This window comes from Oryzias latipes, chromosome 13 (genome assembly GCF_002234675.1).
Source record: "Oryzias latipes chromosome 13, ASM223467v1".
Classification (NCBI taxonomy): Eukaryota; Metazoa; Chordata; class Actinopteri; order Beloniformes; family Adrianichthyidae; genus Oryzias; species Oryzias latipes.
In genome coordinates, this window is record NC_019871.2 from 17043693 (window position 1) to 17059506 (window position 15814).

A 15814-nucleotide genomic window follows, 5' to 3' on the forward strand; every position below is an offset into this window, starting at 1 on the left:
GCACAGTGCCACATTAAAAACCCTTGTGCTATCTTAGATGACCCCCACCCTTACTTTGACGTGTTCTCCCTACCATGACAAAGGTGGATAAAGGTGGAAAGATTTCATGTAATCCATGGACACCAGTGAAGATCACAAATCATTGAAGAAAAAGGTTCAGAGCACTGTCTAGTGGGTCTAGATGACCCAACTCCCAATGTTATAGTGCCTAGGACAGCACAAGGGTTACGAAAAATTCATTTTGTAATAGGCAGAGGGGAGCTCCACAGGCTGGGACCAAACTCCATATTTTAAGCCAACACAGAGTGGATCTATGAAGGACTACTCCAGAATGGAGGTGTGTAGGGTATAAAGTTTTCAAAGGAATAATCCACATGTTCATTTTTACTGTTTGTGCCATAATTTCACCTGCCTTGACCTTTCAAATGTGGTTCTGTTAAACAGGCGGGAAAAAAGTAAAAATAATATAAAAAAGTAAAAGATTTGTTACCACGAGGTATTTTGTTTACAATAATAAAATGTTCCATCAAAAACAAACGTGCTTTTAAAAAACGTTTCCGCAACTAAACTTTAGTCAGTTGAGGAGTCATTGCCTATCAGCCTCAGCTGCGGGAAAACAGACGCGGTTTCTTTTTGTCACGTGACCACCTCCTCAAGTTGGTGACGTCGCAGAACAACAAAAATGGCAGGACTAGGAAGCAGCAACTACTGGGAAGGTAATCCATCAAGAATTTGACCCAAGTCACGTTAAAGTTTTATACAGAACGACACCGCTAGGTCTCGTGTACCTGGTGCCGTTAGGAATTGTGTCTGCGTCTTTGCCATTACTCTGTGATTTAAGCAACAACAGGTTAGCCGACATGCTAACTAACGCATCGACGCCGAACTGAACTAAGCTGCCAAAGCCTCACCGTCCAACTTTAAACTGATTATCAACTGAGCGCTCCTCGTTTGTCTTTCGATAGATTCAAAACAATACCTAAATTAAAGAATATATATTTGTGTATTTTTTGTTGGTCTCGAAAAAAACCAAGCCATAAATCATGAAGGGATCAAGAAACCCGGCGTCTAGAGTAAGACGTAAGAGACGTCTCGATGAACTCCCCTCTGTTTTTTTCTGTAAAACATTTGCTATCCATCAACTGTATAAACCCCATCAGTACAGGTTTCTGAGTTCAAATAAAAATTACCCAACTTGTCTTTAGCTTTACAGAAGCCTTATCATGAGTTAAACATTTATATAAAAAATCAGCAATATGGTTCGATAAAGGGAAAACTTTAAAAGGTTCAGGTTATTTATGCTCAACCTCTAATCAGTACTTTAAGTATGCAGGTGTACCAATTTTTCTACAGAATGAAACATACATATCTCTGTTTTAGTTAACATGTTTAGGTCAGGATCATTTAGTCTGGGTGTGATGACAGTTTGGGGTTTCATATCCGTCTTGCCCATACAGTACCTATATCCGGCCTCAAATATGTTTGTTTTTAGTCCTTTATGCTGCTTTTGTTGCAGATTTGAGGAAGCAGGCTAGGCAGTTGGAAAATGAACTGGACCTGAAGCTGGTCTCATTCAGTAAACTGTGCACCAGCTACAGCAGCTCCAGGGATGGACGTCGAGGAGACACGTAAGATCTCTGCACTCTTCAAATGACACTCATCTCTAAAGCAAATGCCCATCATTTTCTGAAATTATGTATTTAACATGAATTGCCCATTTTTGTTTTATGTATTTGTTCTTTAGATACAGTGCAAGCTTTACTTAATTACTAATTCAGTTTACTAATAACATAATTGGTCTAAACCCAAGTGTGTCTTTTTGGTAAAGGTCCATGTTTCTTTGACTAAGCTGTGGTGCCAACCTCTTTGATATTTGCTTTTTAACAAATGAATATTGACTCTAGTGAGGACACATTTGCATCAAATATAAATAACTTCAAAATGGTGAGGTCAAATCCAAAGATTTTTTTGGCCTTTTAGCAGAGGAGCCTCTGCTGCAAACAACAACCTTTAATACTTAAAGAGCCATTTAGGGCTGTTTCTCACTGATCAAAATGTAGTAGGAACCACAAAGTCTTTCAAAATTGTTGATACTGCTTTGCATTTAAACCATTGATCATTTTAAATTACAAAAAAGGAAATTTGCAGAGAAAAAGGTCAACAATTTTGTTTCTGGTGTCCTTAGACAGCTCTTTGGTCTTGGCCATAGTGGAGTTTGGGGAATGACTGTTTAAGGTTATGGACAGGTGTCTTTCATATAGATAATGAGTTCAAACAGGTGACATTAATACAGGTAATGAGTGGAGGACAGAGGATCCTCTTACAGAAAAAGTTACAGGTCTGTGAAAGACAGGAATCTTGCTTGTAGGTAATTTACAAATAAATTCTTTAAAAATCCGACGATGGGATTTTCTGCTTTTTTCTTCTCATTTTCTCTCTCATAGTTGAGATATACCTATGATGAAAATTACAGGCCTCTCTCATCTTTTCTAGTGGGAGAACTTGCACAATTGATGGCTGACTAAATACTTTTTGCCCCACTGTATAAAAACATTCAAATGGGTTTTCTTAGCAACCCCCTTCTGTATAGCAAATAAACAATGTTGTGCAGTATAAAATAGTTTGTGCTTGATTAAGTAAATAGAGCGATCAAAGATGGAACGTTTCAGTAATGTTTTGATAGTTTTTCAAATCTGTGTATTCTGGAGGATTGGAAAGCTTTCAGTGCTGCTTGATGTAGTGCAGTGACAAAGGTACAAAAACGTTGCTGTTTATTTTTACTGTTCTAGAGCCACCTTGGCCATAAATTTGTAAACCTAACTGATCTAATTTAATTCAATGCTAACTAATCATTTTACAAAGTTGGGGTTACCATTAATTTATTTTTCTTCATAATGAAGAGATAGAAGTGCCACATGTGATGCCAGAGCCTGAGATTGCAGATCCATATTTTAGACTGTGCATCTTTTAAAGTAGATATAAAATGTGATTTGAAAAAAAAAAAGATCTCTGCATGCAAATGTGGTTTCTTGTTTGGAGTTGCATTCAGGAGTCTGAGCTGGCAGAAACACAGCTACGACAACAAATTTGTCCCTGTACTCTTGAGTAAAAAATGTACTCGAAGAAAGGCCTTTATCCATTAATGAACCTCATGCAATTGCTCTGAGTAACTTTGATTAAATTTAACCATGAAACATGACTGATCTTGTAGGCTTGAAAAGTTGAAAAAGAGAAGATGGTTCATGCCAACTAAAGTTCTTTATTTTTACATGAAAATCTTTTATGTAAAATCTCGTTCATTCAGGATGGATCCATAGCAGAAAACATTCATTTGGAGTTGGGTTTTCTTTGTAACTGCTCACTGTTCCCACTTGCCTCTCTACAGCTCGGATACCACCCCACTTCTCAACAACTCCACTCAGGACAGGATGTTTGACACCATGTCCGTGGAGATCGAGCAGCTTTTAGCCAAAGTAAGTCGTTTTAGCCAGATGAAATGTAAAAGCATTGAGAAAACTTTAGTCATTGTTTTCCTCAGAAAGTTTGCAATTCAACCAGAAATTATTCAAACTTTGAGTGTCGATATTAACTCTGAAAACATCCAGAAAGTAAATGTGTGATTGGGTTTAATAGGAAAAAAAGGAAACATTAGAAAAAGTCACTGCATTATGAGCACAGCGTCTGCAGGGGAAACCATATTACTTACTTCAGTGGTGATTTTTTTTTTTTTTTTAGGATAAAATTCTAGCATGATATGTGAGCCTAACCTGCGTGAGCTTGTAAGTCTCTCTGATTGAGCTTCTTTACGTCTTTCAGCTTACTGCCGTCAACGATAAGATGGCAGAGTACACTAACACACCGGGCACAGCTTCTCTGAATGCTGCCCTCATGCACACCCTCCAGAGACACAGAGACATTCTGCAGGTGAGTCATTCATTATTATCTCTTTTAGTTCAATATGCTACAAAGAAAAAAAAAATCATAGATGACCTGTTTCTTGACGCCACACATGGATGTGTTTTTATTTATTTTTTGGTCCTTTTTTTGCTGTCTTCTCAGGATTACACTCATGAATTCCACAAAACCAAGGGCAACTTTCTGGCCATTCGAGAAAGAGAAGACCTCCTAGGTTCTGTCAGAAAAGACATTGAGTGAGTATAAAAATAGGCCTCTACAGCTGAGACATCAGTTGTGTCACAACTGGAAAGATGAGATCATAGCTGCTGATAGAAACCATTCAACTCCAGTGGTCAGTTACCTTTTATACCATGGTCCGGGTGGATACTAGATGCTGATTGGCTGCTGGGTGTGATTTAAAAAGTGATAATCCATAGTGATAATGCACGCCTAAAAAAGAAGTTCCGGTCACAAATCTTAAATGCTCTGTCTTATTGCGCTGGCTTCTTTAAAGCAGACTTTTGCTTCATCATCTGGACATAAACAAGTGGTTTCTCTCTAAATTGATGCTTTAATTAACCAATCGTGACAATCAGCCTATTTATCGCTTTCCTTTGTCGCTGCAGTCGAGGTCAGTGCTGGGTGACATGTTATCATGTTACCATGACAACACGCTGCATCACGTCACAAATAGTCTGCTTTTTGTTAGAAAGCCATTTAAACCAAACAAATAAGACTAAAGTGCTAAAAACTGATTAGATATTTATTTATTTTGTAAGTGACCATGGTAAAAGTGGGATAATGGCTTTCAAAGTGTGCTTTATCAGACATTAAGGCAGCGTTGGACGGTTCAGGCTTCCACGGCGTGCGTTCATTTCTGATAATGCACTCGTGGTCGGCCAATATCACTTACTCAACACTGAGGTGAAAGATGGATGCTGGCTTGTGCGGCTTTGCCTGTTTTTTAATTTTTATTTGAAATAATCTGGTTGATCCCGCAAATCGGCTTAAATGTCTTTGATTTCTGGGGAAATGATCAGAATTTTTCCCTTTGGCATGCTCTTATGAAAATTTCTGATTAACACTTAAAGAAGAAGCCCTTTGGCCTTGGATGGAAGGAGTATGTGCTATCATAAATAAGTTGTAGGATCCTCACTGACCATGACTCCTGTAAATGTTGTGTTTTTTTTTTTCTTTTCTCAATGGTGTATTGATTTTTTTTTTTTTTTTACACAGCAGTCAGCTTATGGGGAGCACTGCAGGGCTTTCATTGATCCCACTCCATCTGCCTTAGATGCAGATCTCTTACAGAGGAACACATACCTGTACTCCGCTGTCCTGAAGTCACTTATCAGTATGGAGGGGTTTTTTGAGACACTCTGCCGGTCAAACGGTCGAACAACCTCGAGCGTTAAATAATGTAATCTTTCAAAATTGCTAGGTTCAGATCTTTTTCTGTTCTCCCTGTCTAAAATCTATTGGAAACCTTGTACGAACTAAGAAATGAGGTCAGTGAAGCCTCTTTTTGTTGAGAGATGTGACCGATTTCTGCACAGTTGTTGCACTGTGGGTGACGATGACTTTTGAACTTTCTGCTGTTGTTTTTTTTTTTTAAATACTACAACAAAACATAAACTTTTGAGCTAAAATTATTTCTTTTTCTAAGCTCATGAGAACATACTTTCCTCAATGTTTTTAGCTCCACTGCACCTTTTTCGGCTTCTCTTCTTTATTCTTTGTGCCACTAGCTAATGAGGACCAGTAGCGTCCAGCTCTAATGTGACACTCATCCTTTTCTCTTCCAAAGGCTTAACCTCCACTGCTGTCATTTATTACCAAAAGTTAAATATGATAGAGAATAGGGATGGGCGATATATCTGTGCCAGCATCGGTATCGAACATTATTTGCACAATTAAAGTTTATCGGCCCGATGTAAAAAAAAAAAAAAAACCTACCGATATTCTACAGACTGTTTTCAGAAACATTTTATTTTTTAAATGTACACTTATTCCTAATAGATTAGGAAGCTTATGTTTGCAGTCACGGTCAGTAATTGTCTTCAGGCAAAGGTTATTTTGAGAGGGATGCATGTTGTTCCGAATAGATCCCTGGCAATGGGGAGCTTATGGTTTACAGTTATGTCCAATGGTCTTACAGATATATTCATATGAAAGTCTTAAAGTGATATTTGTTCCAATGAGATCCTTTGCTGTATGCTAAAAAGGTCAAGTGCAACATGATTGTCCAGTGAGAGAAAAGTTGTGCATTTCTAGTAAAGAAACAACAGGGGTTGACATAGCCCAGAAATTTGCACTGGCCCACAGGGCCAGTAGGTTTTGAAAGTTACTGGCCCGACACTGCACACAGCTCCGCAGGTGCTTGCAACTTTAGGGGGGTCCGGGGGCATGCCCCCCCGGAAAATTTTAATATGGGGAAATTTGGTGCATTCTGGTGACATCTAGCACTTATTTATACACTTTTCAATTACTGAAAATAGAGCATATCAAACTTAAATCTGCTCTAGTCTGTTTCAGATGTTTTGAAGAGAGCACTGCAGTGAAGTAGGTAACACTAGTTAAGAAGTTTTCATGCTGCCCAGGGCTCCAGACTAACTTTTTTCACTAGGAGCACAGTGGCCCCCAACTGAAAATTTTAGGGGCACAACCAGAAAATTTAGGGGCGCATACCGTAAATCAACATGCTAACCAAATCTACTAATTTCCACTGTATTACTATTAATAAAATACTTTAATAATAGATGCAAAAATTACAATGCGCCGTTTGAAATTCAGTGTCACATTTTATTCTGCACTTTTGAAAATGCAACAAGGTAAACTGACAAAAGCATCGCTGTCACGATACAACGATACAAGCAGCGTTGTATCGGAGATTTTATTTTTAGGCCATATCGCCCAGCACTACTTTAGTTACTTAATTAAATTAAATAATTGAAAAATTAAATAAAATTAAATTACTGAGATCATTCAGCTAACTAGAAATACTTACTGCTTACAGTGTTGTAAAGAAAAAGAAAATTAAGTAGTTTGACATTATACTCCATTTGACTCTGAGATTCAGGTATTTGGAGTTGCCTGTGATTCTTTAACATTCAGCTTAAAGCTTAGTGCATACAGTTTCATCTTCAATGCATTCATTAAATATCTTGCTGTCCATACTACTAATTCCACCCATTACTCCATCTAACATATTCCTATCTATTCCTGCCATGTCTTCCACATCTCTGACATGCTTCAGTCTCTCTTCAGTGACGGTGTCGAATTTATGATCATCGCGGTGAAAAACCACCAGGGGGCGCGCTGATATGTGTGTCAGTTTAAATATATCTGTCTAAAATGTAATAATAACCCACTGGCTTGTTCCTTCGTTGTTGCTGTTTAACATTGTTTAGTATTGAATTGTTACTTTCAATAAAGTTTGAAAAAAAAAGTAGAGTGAGCGCGTGCCGCGTGGTGCTCGGCAGCGACAGCCGCGCGCGCAGGCGGGAGAGGAGGAGAAGAGTGATAAAAGGTTTCCCATAGAAACCCTTGAAGTCTGAACACAGCACTAGCAGAAAAAGTGAATTATAAAGATGAGGTAAATCTACACGTTTTCGCAAAATATACTTTATTGAAAAAGGTGAAAAATGTATTAACCGTTAGATATTTTAGTGGCCCGAGCGGACAAGTAAAAAATAAAGTCTTGTGGTCCGTACTGCTTGAAAAACAGGACCGGGCCAGCGGACAAATGGCTATGTCGAGCCCTGAACAAAAAGGAAATCTAAACTTTGTGTTACTGCAGACGCTTAAGGCCTCTTAAACATAGAAAATGTTGCATCATATGTTGAACCTGAGAAAACAGCAGCGGTGTAATAACAGGGTAATAACTTGTGGTCAACTAAAGTGTCCGTGTCAGCAACTAAGCTTGTTATGGTAAGAAATGTAAGTATTTGGAAAAACATCTGCAGAAAAAAGCATGAAATTATAATCCAAGGGACTGTAGTTCTAGAGTTTGGTGTTCATGTTCTATAATTTACCCTAAGAGGTTTTTTAAAACAACAAAAGGGTTTTTCTCCTGCAATTTTCACTAACACGGTCTCTGAAAACTGCTGAAGTTGAGGCCTCTCCCTCTTGGACTTTAGTTGTCAGGTAGGGGGCAGTATAGTATAAAAATGCATAGAATGAAGGCTGGTTATGCTTCACAAAAATCACAAATCCATTTGCTTTCAAAGAAACCATGCACATTTATGTGAACATCTAAATAACCAGTTTGATATTTTATCTCGTTCTTAATCAATGTCTGGAAGATGTGGCTAACCATATTTTGACAAGAGTGCGTGCACACACACACACACACAAGCACACACAGTGAGCAGCTGAAGCGTTCATAGCAGCAAAATGGAGACATAATTCTCCCTCTGCTCCCGCTTTGAATCTAAATGTCAGCAGCAAAAGTGACAGTTTGGCCGTGATTTACACCCGTGCCCTTTTTAGAAAGCCCTGCTGAAGTGAGGGAGCTGGATGTTGGTACACGCAGTTCCAGCCCTAAGTATGCATCAGCACTGCTGCTGTGGGAGCCATGCTGGGCTCAGGGCAGCCACGGACTGTGCGTGCACCCATTTGTTTGTTCTCATGCACTCTCTGCTTTTAGCTGGGTGGGGTAGGCGTTAATGGCATATGTGTGTCTCCATGCCTCCAGCGCTTTTTTTTTTTTTTTTTTTTTTTTGCTCACCAGGAAGGTGGGGCTGTGCTTAATGACTACAAACCCAGGATGTTAGTCAGCTGTTCAGGGAACCTGATACTTCATAGTTGCATCAAGTGCATCAGAACGGGTGTGATTCTATTGTTACATGAGTGGTGTAACAGGCCTTACATTATTTGAAGTAGCAGGTTAAAAAAAAGTCATATGGATTTGGTGTAGCTCCCTTTTCAAGCCCAGCTGACTGCTTTTTTTTACCTTTTACTTCAAGGAAATCAATCTGGATGAATGACTCTATGCAGGCAGCCCATCCATTAACTTTGAGCTCTTTGCTGCTTCAAAGCTTACTAGTAGAAAAAACATTTTCATTTTTGCATCTTCACCAGCTTGGATGGATTTTACCATTCATTTTTAATTTAACGAGGTCTCTATTAATAATTCCATGGGCAGATGCCATAAGAACCCGACTTTTAAGCCTTACACACTCAGTTATCAGTTCCAGTGGAATGAAGTCATGTTTATGAAAGCCAGTTTACTTTGCAAATCATGTCAGAAAAAAACGTTTTTGTTAAAAATAGACGAGCATGAAAATGACTAAATTCCCAACAAGCTCATTCTAAAAAGAAAAAAAAAATAATAATTAATGCACCAAACCAGGATTTAAACAACTTTTGTCTGATTTAGCTGCACCTTCCCTTGACTTAGATGAAACAAAGTTTAAAAGATCAAGGATTGCTTTTGGTTTTAAGGTCTTTAATAAATGAAAGAGCTGTTTAAATTGATGTGCTCTTCATTCTGATTGACTTGTGTTTATTCCTCTGTCAGGACATACAAGAGTGGCTCTGGGGTCAACAACAGAAGAACCGAGCTGTTTCTAAAGGAGCATGAACATCTAAGAAAGTAAGTTTACACCAAGATTATCGACCTATTTACCAATAAAGTCACGTTTTTTTCCGAGTTAAGAATACATGCTTTGCAAGCCAGGAAGAGAGAAATCTGGACTGCAACGGTTTTTATGTTTCTTTTCCAAAAGAAATGCTCTTATTTAGCTTTAAAACCACAGTGTTTTGTGCAGCAGAACTCTGCAGTTTAAAGGTTTAAATCAAAAAAAATGAATGGAATTACAAAACAGCGTGAGGAACCGTGATCTCCAGCTTTCTTATCCTCCAATCATTTGGCTGAGTCAGCAAAGCTACAGAACAGCATGCGGTTTGTGAAACCTGTGTGCGTTTGTGTGTATGTGTGTGCGCGAGTGAGGTGTTTGGTGCACCCTCGGTGGTGCACACATTTGAATGTCAGCAAGGACCACAAGCGCAGGATAAAACAAAATGCAAATCTATCAACAAACCTTCCTTACGCTTCAAAATGAGGATTTATTCCCAAAGTTCAAATCACATCTGTCTATTTGTTAGTAGCCAACGAAGAAACAAGGTTGTGTGGAGGCCCCTCACCGTTATGTTTCAACACAGACAGTAGACGGTAGTCTCTGATGAATTTTAAGTTGTAGATCCGGCAGAAATTGATCACAGAACAGGTTTTTGCTCCTGTGATAAAGTGTTGAGTTTAATTTATTATGGGCTGCGTGAATCAGCATTACCTGTAATGACCAGCAGAGGGCAAAGCATGTCTGTTGCTGTATGCACAACTGCAATTCCATAAGTTCAATATACTGATATTCACTTAATCAAGATTGGGAACTGGGATCATTTATTTAGTTAAATCAGAGCATGCGTGAGAAAAACGCTCCAGTGGTTTGGAGAAAGACATATAAAAAGATGTAAAAAATGAGCAGCTGACACTAGAGTCACAGGGAAAATGTGGTTTGCTGTGACCAGCAGCTGAAATAGGAATATAATACGTAGATAAAAACCATAAACAAAGCGTCACCTGGGTGCAAATGAATCCTGTTAATCATGTCCTTATTTTTAGTTAGAGTACAAATGTCTTGGAGGGATATATGGACTGTATTTTTATTTATTGATTTATTTTTTACTTTCCCAGATGTCAACAACTTTATCAGTTTTGACACAATGATCCTTAGTTCCTTACTTATCTTCTGTCAAAATTTAAAAAAAGTTTGCAATTATTTATATTGTTTATCCCTGTCTGTTCTATGGGCTCAATAACTTATTCTAAGCTTTTTGTACTGACGTCAATTGAGAAATTATTATTGTTATTTTTAATTGTTTGGAATACGTTCGAAGTAAAAAACTGAACAATTTCAGACACATAATGAAAGCCCTATAGGTTTCTAGCCACTGCTAACTTGTTTGGATTACAGAATATTCATGAAATGTGAATTATTTAAGCTTAGTTTCTGCTTAAATGTTAAGCTTTTTAAGATTTAATTGACATTAATGTGGAAAGATTTCGAAACACCTCTTTGTGTTTTAATAAACTGTCTTTCAAAAGCAACATCAGAGTTTCACTGATACTATTCATGAAAATCAGGCTTGTTGTTCATCACCCGGCGCTTTAAGCAGCATCAGAAACGCTCCCATACAAGCTGCTTTAACACCTCAAGGGCCTCTTTTAATAGCTCTAAAACCATCACTTATTAGCTCACTCATTCAATATGCATTTTCCCGTTAAGACATTTTAAAACTTTAGATTGTTTTCCAATGACTGCTGTGATATTAGAAACCCTTCCATTTTCTCATTAATTCTGCTTTAATATATTTATCAGTTCTAATGCACTGGCTTCACTTCAGAGCAGATTAGTTTTCTTCAACTTTAAGCATATTCATCGATTAAATGAGCTGATATCAGCATTTTGGGCATAACTGTGGGCTGTAACGGAATGTTGAGTTGCAGATATTGCAATTAAGGGAAACTTCTTAAAAAATGCGAGTCCTTGGGGCACAGTGAAGCTATGGCACTGATGCTACATAACTGAAGTGCGCATTGCAGTGGACTGTCTGTCATTTTGTGCATTTGCCTGTGAATAGGAAGAGAGCATGTGGTCTGTATGGGTTCATTCATCACAACTAGAAAGGAAAGCAATTAGCTGGAAGCTAATGAGCGATTTAATGACTGCAGGAAACACAACTTCAGAGAGGGAAAGGAAAGAGTCCCTTCAGAGCTGAAGCCACAAAACCCAGCATCTGACTGAGATGACTAATGGGAAAACCAGCCACTTATGTCTGTGCTGTAGACTCTGAAGAGAAGAAAGTATAACCAGGTTTCTCTCTGGCTCCGCCTCAGATCAACTTTGAATTTTCTAACAGTCTCAGTTCTGCCGGGAAATAAAACTGCAGTATATTTTATGGTCAGTCATGAGGTCAGGGACAGTTCAGGAGGAAAGGAAAGGTTAGGCATAACCTGTAAATGTTTCTAATTGTTTTGTATTTCACTGCATGTACAGTATTCTTGTGTAACCCAGTTTTTTTTCTCTCCTCCCCAACCTGTAGCTCAGACCGACTAATGGACGACACTATAAGGTAAATCCTCTGTTTCCTCACACATTTGGATTTATGTGTGTCACATTTTCTGATTTCATTGTGAACATTGTAAACCTTGTTTTTTCTGAGCGGTACAGTACAGAACAGTCTGGGATTTTGAGCGTTTCCATTATAAAATGGATCCATTAAGCTGGACCGCACTGACCAATTTTTGGGGCCCTGTTAGTTGTGGGTCCATAGAAAAATGGAACGGACCAGTTAGGGCAGAGCTTCTGTTGAAACCCGTTGATTGGCTGAAGGTCATACTGACAACTCTGGAAACAAGGTTTTAGCGTCACACGACTTTAGACTAGGTCCTTTGACGTTTGCCCATCTGCCTTCAGAAAAATGCAGAGAAAAGGAGGGTATGGAATAAAGACCTCGAATAAAATGTTGCTTGTAGATGTACAGGAACCTGGGTTCATGTTTACATTGACATCGCTTTAAAAAAAAAATATTTTTATAAATGTGTACTAGAGTTAGAACACTTGTATACATCTAAGTATGGTATTTCTTCTGACTAATTAAAGATGTAACATGCTAACAGTTTTGTTTCAATTATATTTTTATTTTTATTTAATTGCATCCAATTTTCCTGTTTTTTATTGGCTTTTATTACTAATCGCTTGACAAGGGATTCACTGTTTATCAGCTTAAGATCAGTATCAGCATCAAAATCTCTTCTTTACCCTAATGTTAACATTTCTAACAGAAACACATCACTGCATTTGCAACAGACTCCAGCATGTCGTCCATGTGGAGATGTTTTAAAATCTCAGTATCTGCAGTGATGCGTGGCTAACACAACCCATTCATTGTTGACTCTAAAATTGAGACAAGGTTTAATATTTATAAAAACAGAAATCAAAGTTGCCAAAGAATCTGCCAGCTTTTACTATTCTACATTTATAGCTGTTACTTTTACATGTCCTTTTATTTGTTTGCTTGTTTTTTTGTGCATTGCTGATTAAGTAGATGGCCAACTATAACTAATACAACTACTTTAATTCATTTGTGTCGTACATCACACTTCTGTGACTTTCGTTTCAAGATGTTGTTGATGATGACTTCAGAACTTTTCTTTTTTGTCTGTTTTTACATTTTTTCTTTCTTTTTTCCTGCATGTGTTTAAAAGAAACGTTCTGTCAATAACAAGGTGTGCTGTCATGCACGTACCATGTCTTAAAAAGTAGTTTCCTTCGATCAGCTCTTGATAAGCAGGTGTTCACGGACACAAAGGCTTGCGGATGTTGCTTCCCTCAGCAGTGTCATGTCCTGACTGAGGAGAACATGATCCTCCAAACACAGCTTCAGGCCAAGACTGCAGTGTCCCCTCAGAAACCCCAATCCGCCTTCAACCACCTGTGCTAACGCTTCTGCATCCACTCACGCTTATTGCAGATTTGTAGATGGGATTTTACCTTGAAAAAAGCTTTTTTTTATTTTTATTGACCAACGCAGATTAATAGAGCCTAAGTAATTTACTATAGTAGTGATGCAGATTAAAGTCACTTCAATGCTTCCCAAAAAGTAAAGAATGCTAACAAATAGACATACACTAAATACAAATATAAAGGCAACACTTTTTTTTTACTCCTGATTGTCCTGAGACGAGCTCAAAGATCTGAAACATTTTCCACAAACACAAAAAAGTCATTTTTCTGAAATATTGTTCACAAATCTGTCTTTATCTGTAACACTGGGCATGTCTTTGCTGAGATAATCCGTGCTATGGCCCAGGTGTGCCATATCAAGATGCTGATTGGACAGCACGATTATTCCACAGGTGTGCCTCAGACTGGCCACAATAAAGGGCCACTCTGAAATATGTGGTTTTGTTTTATGGGGGGGTCTGGGGACTCGCAGAACTGGTCAGCAGTTGTCTCATGTAGTGCAAAACACTGTCACAGATGTAGAGAGAAGTCACTCCTGTTTGCTTTCTGAAACAGCAACTTTTTTTGGTACAAAATTGCAATAACAGTCTAAAGGGACTTTTGTTAAAGTATCTCTAATGACAAAATTTACTAAATGATTTCCCACAATCCACATTCCAGAGTAAAGTTTCTCAATTTTTCTACAACAGAGCACAAAAGAGACAGCTCTACTTCCTCTCTATAGGTCCACCTCACAGTTGAATTAACAGTCAAATGTTGACCAGGAATATATTTATCTGGGGTTGTGTCTTGTGGAATTGCCTATTTACCATATTTCTTTCTTTAGCATTGCCATGGCCACCAAGGAGAACATGACTTCTCAAAGGAGCATTCTGAAATCCATACAGAGCAGGGTCAACACACTGGCCAGTATCCTTTCTGCTGCATGATTGCAGGGCTGTGTACAGGAAACCACACGGAGGAGTTATTGGTTTAAAAACAAACAACTGCTGTTTCTTCAGAAATCAATGCTCATGAAAAAGCTTTCTGTTTTTTTTTCCCTGGAAAAATGCATCCATCAGGATTTCTACAGGAGTGATTGCTGTGACCGTGCAGTCCCACAGAATTACCTTCCTTCACATTTGACTCCCTCAGATCGTTTTCCAGCTATCAACAGTCTCATCCAGCGAATCAACCTGCGGAAGAGAAGAGACTCTCTCATCCTTGGCACTGTGATTGGCGTCTGCACCATTCTCCTCCTCCTTTATGCATTTCACTAAAAAACCTGGATAGATGCATTCAGTAAAGACGCAAGACTGAGCCAAGGACGCTTTTCATAGGCTGAGCTCAAACTTTGAAGGACTACAGAGGTTGTGAGGCAGAAGGACTCTTGTACAGTCCAGTCCTGGGACAGAAATTAACCGTGCTAAAGAGCTGCTGCAGAACTTGTAGCAGCGGGACAGATGAAGGGCTGGTGGCTTGGAATTCTTCTGCTTTGGTCTCCTAATAAGATAAAATGTAAAAACAGAAAAGAAGAGGGATACATGAATAATTTACTTGGAGAAAAATGGTTTCTGGAGTAACTATGGCGTAAAGTGTTTCTTCTTTTTATGGTTCTTACTGATGGAGAGGGATGATGGTTTGTCAACTGTAAAATTGAAATGAACAAGTCTTCTCATCTTATCATAAGTAACATAAAAAAGTGTATAACTCTGTTATTGTTTAATGTACAGTAAATGATAAACTGAGCGCCATCTTCAGAGCCACGTCATTTCTGAGGAGGTTTCAGAGGATGAAGGTGGAGATGGATTCAAGCTGCTGAATCCTCGGCCTCCACTTCCACATCTGGAAGGCTCCTTAGATATGCTTGAAATAATTTCAACACATTGATCCAGACAGTTTTGACTATGAATAAAAGCTATTTTAATAAAAAGAATATGAAAGTGTTCTGTGAAAGCTGTGTTTCCTTTGCCGTTGTAGCAACTTTGAATGTTTTTTTTTTAATACAATAAGGTTGATTTTGTGTGAAACAAATAAGCAGTGATGTTTTTTTTATATTTAGTTAATGCTACACTCAGAAACATGGTAAAATCATTTTGTTAGATGTATGAGGGTGGCCGTTCATATAAAAAAACAAATCTGTTTTTGTAGATTTTTTTAAGGCTCACCTGATTATGCCATTTTTTTTTTAGCCAAAAGAAAACACCTGAGTCATTTTGTAGGACATAGTTTCTGCAGAGCAGCAGGAGTTCCTCAGAAATTTGCCTCTGAGTTGTGGGCAGGAACGTTAACACGGTAACCCTCCACTCATTTCCCAGGATCCCTGTGTTTACAACAATGAGTAAATTTCGCTAGAGGAGACATCACGTGATTCTTCATAGGAGGAGAGCACCGCCATCTTGGGGAGG

At 38.4% G+C, this 15814-nt stretch overlaps 1 protein-coding gene across 1 annotated transcript; it reads left to right on the forward strand.

Annotated features, from left to right (window-relative positions):
- Nucleotides 1–611: 611 nt before the first annotated feature.
- gosr1 (golgi SNAP receptor complex member 1) lies at nt 612–15362 on the forward strand. Its single transcript, XM_004075442.4, has 9 exons — nt 612–716; nt 1517–1628; nt 3386–3473; nt 3817–3924; nt 4060–4151; nt 9419–9493; nt 12004–12033; nt 14254–14336; nt 14562–15362. Exons 1-9 carry the CDS (start codon nt 683–685, stop codon nt 14684–14686), a joined length of 747 nt encoding a protein of 248 aa, XP_004075490.1. The 5' UTR covers nt 612–682; the 3' UTR covers nt 14687–15362.
- Nucleotides 15363–15814: the final 452 nt, after the last annotated feature.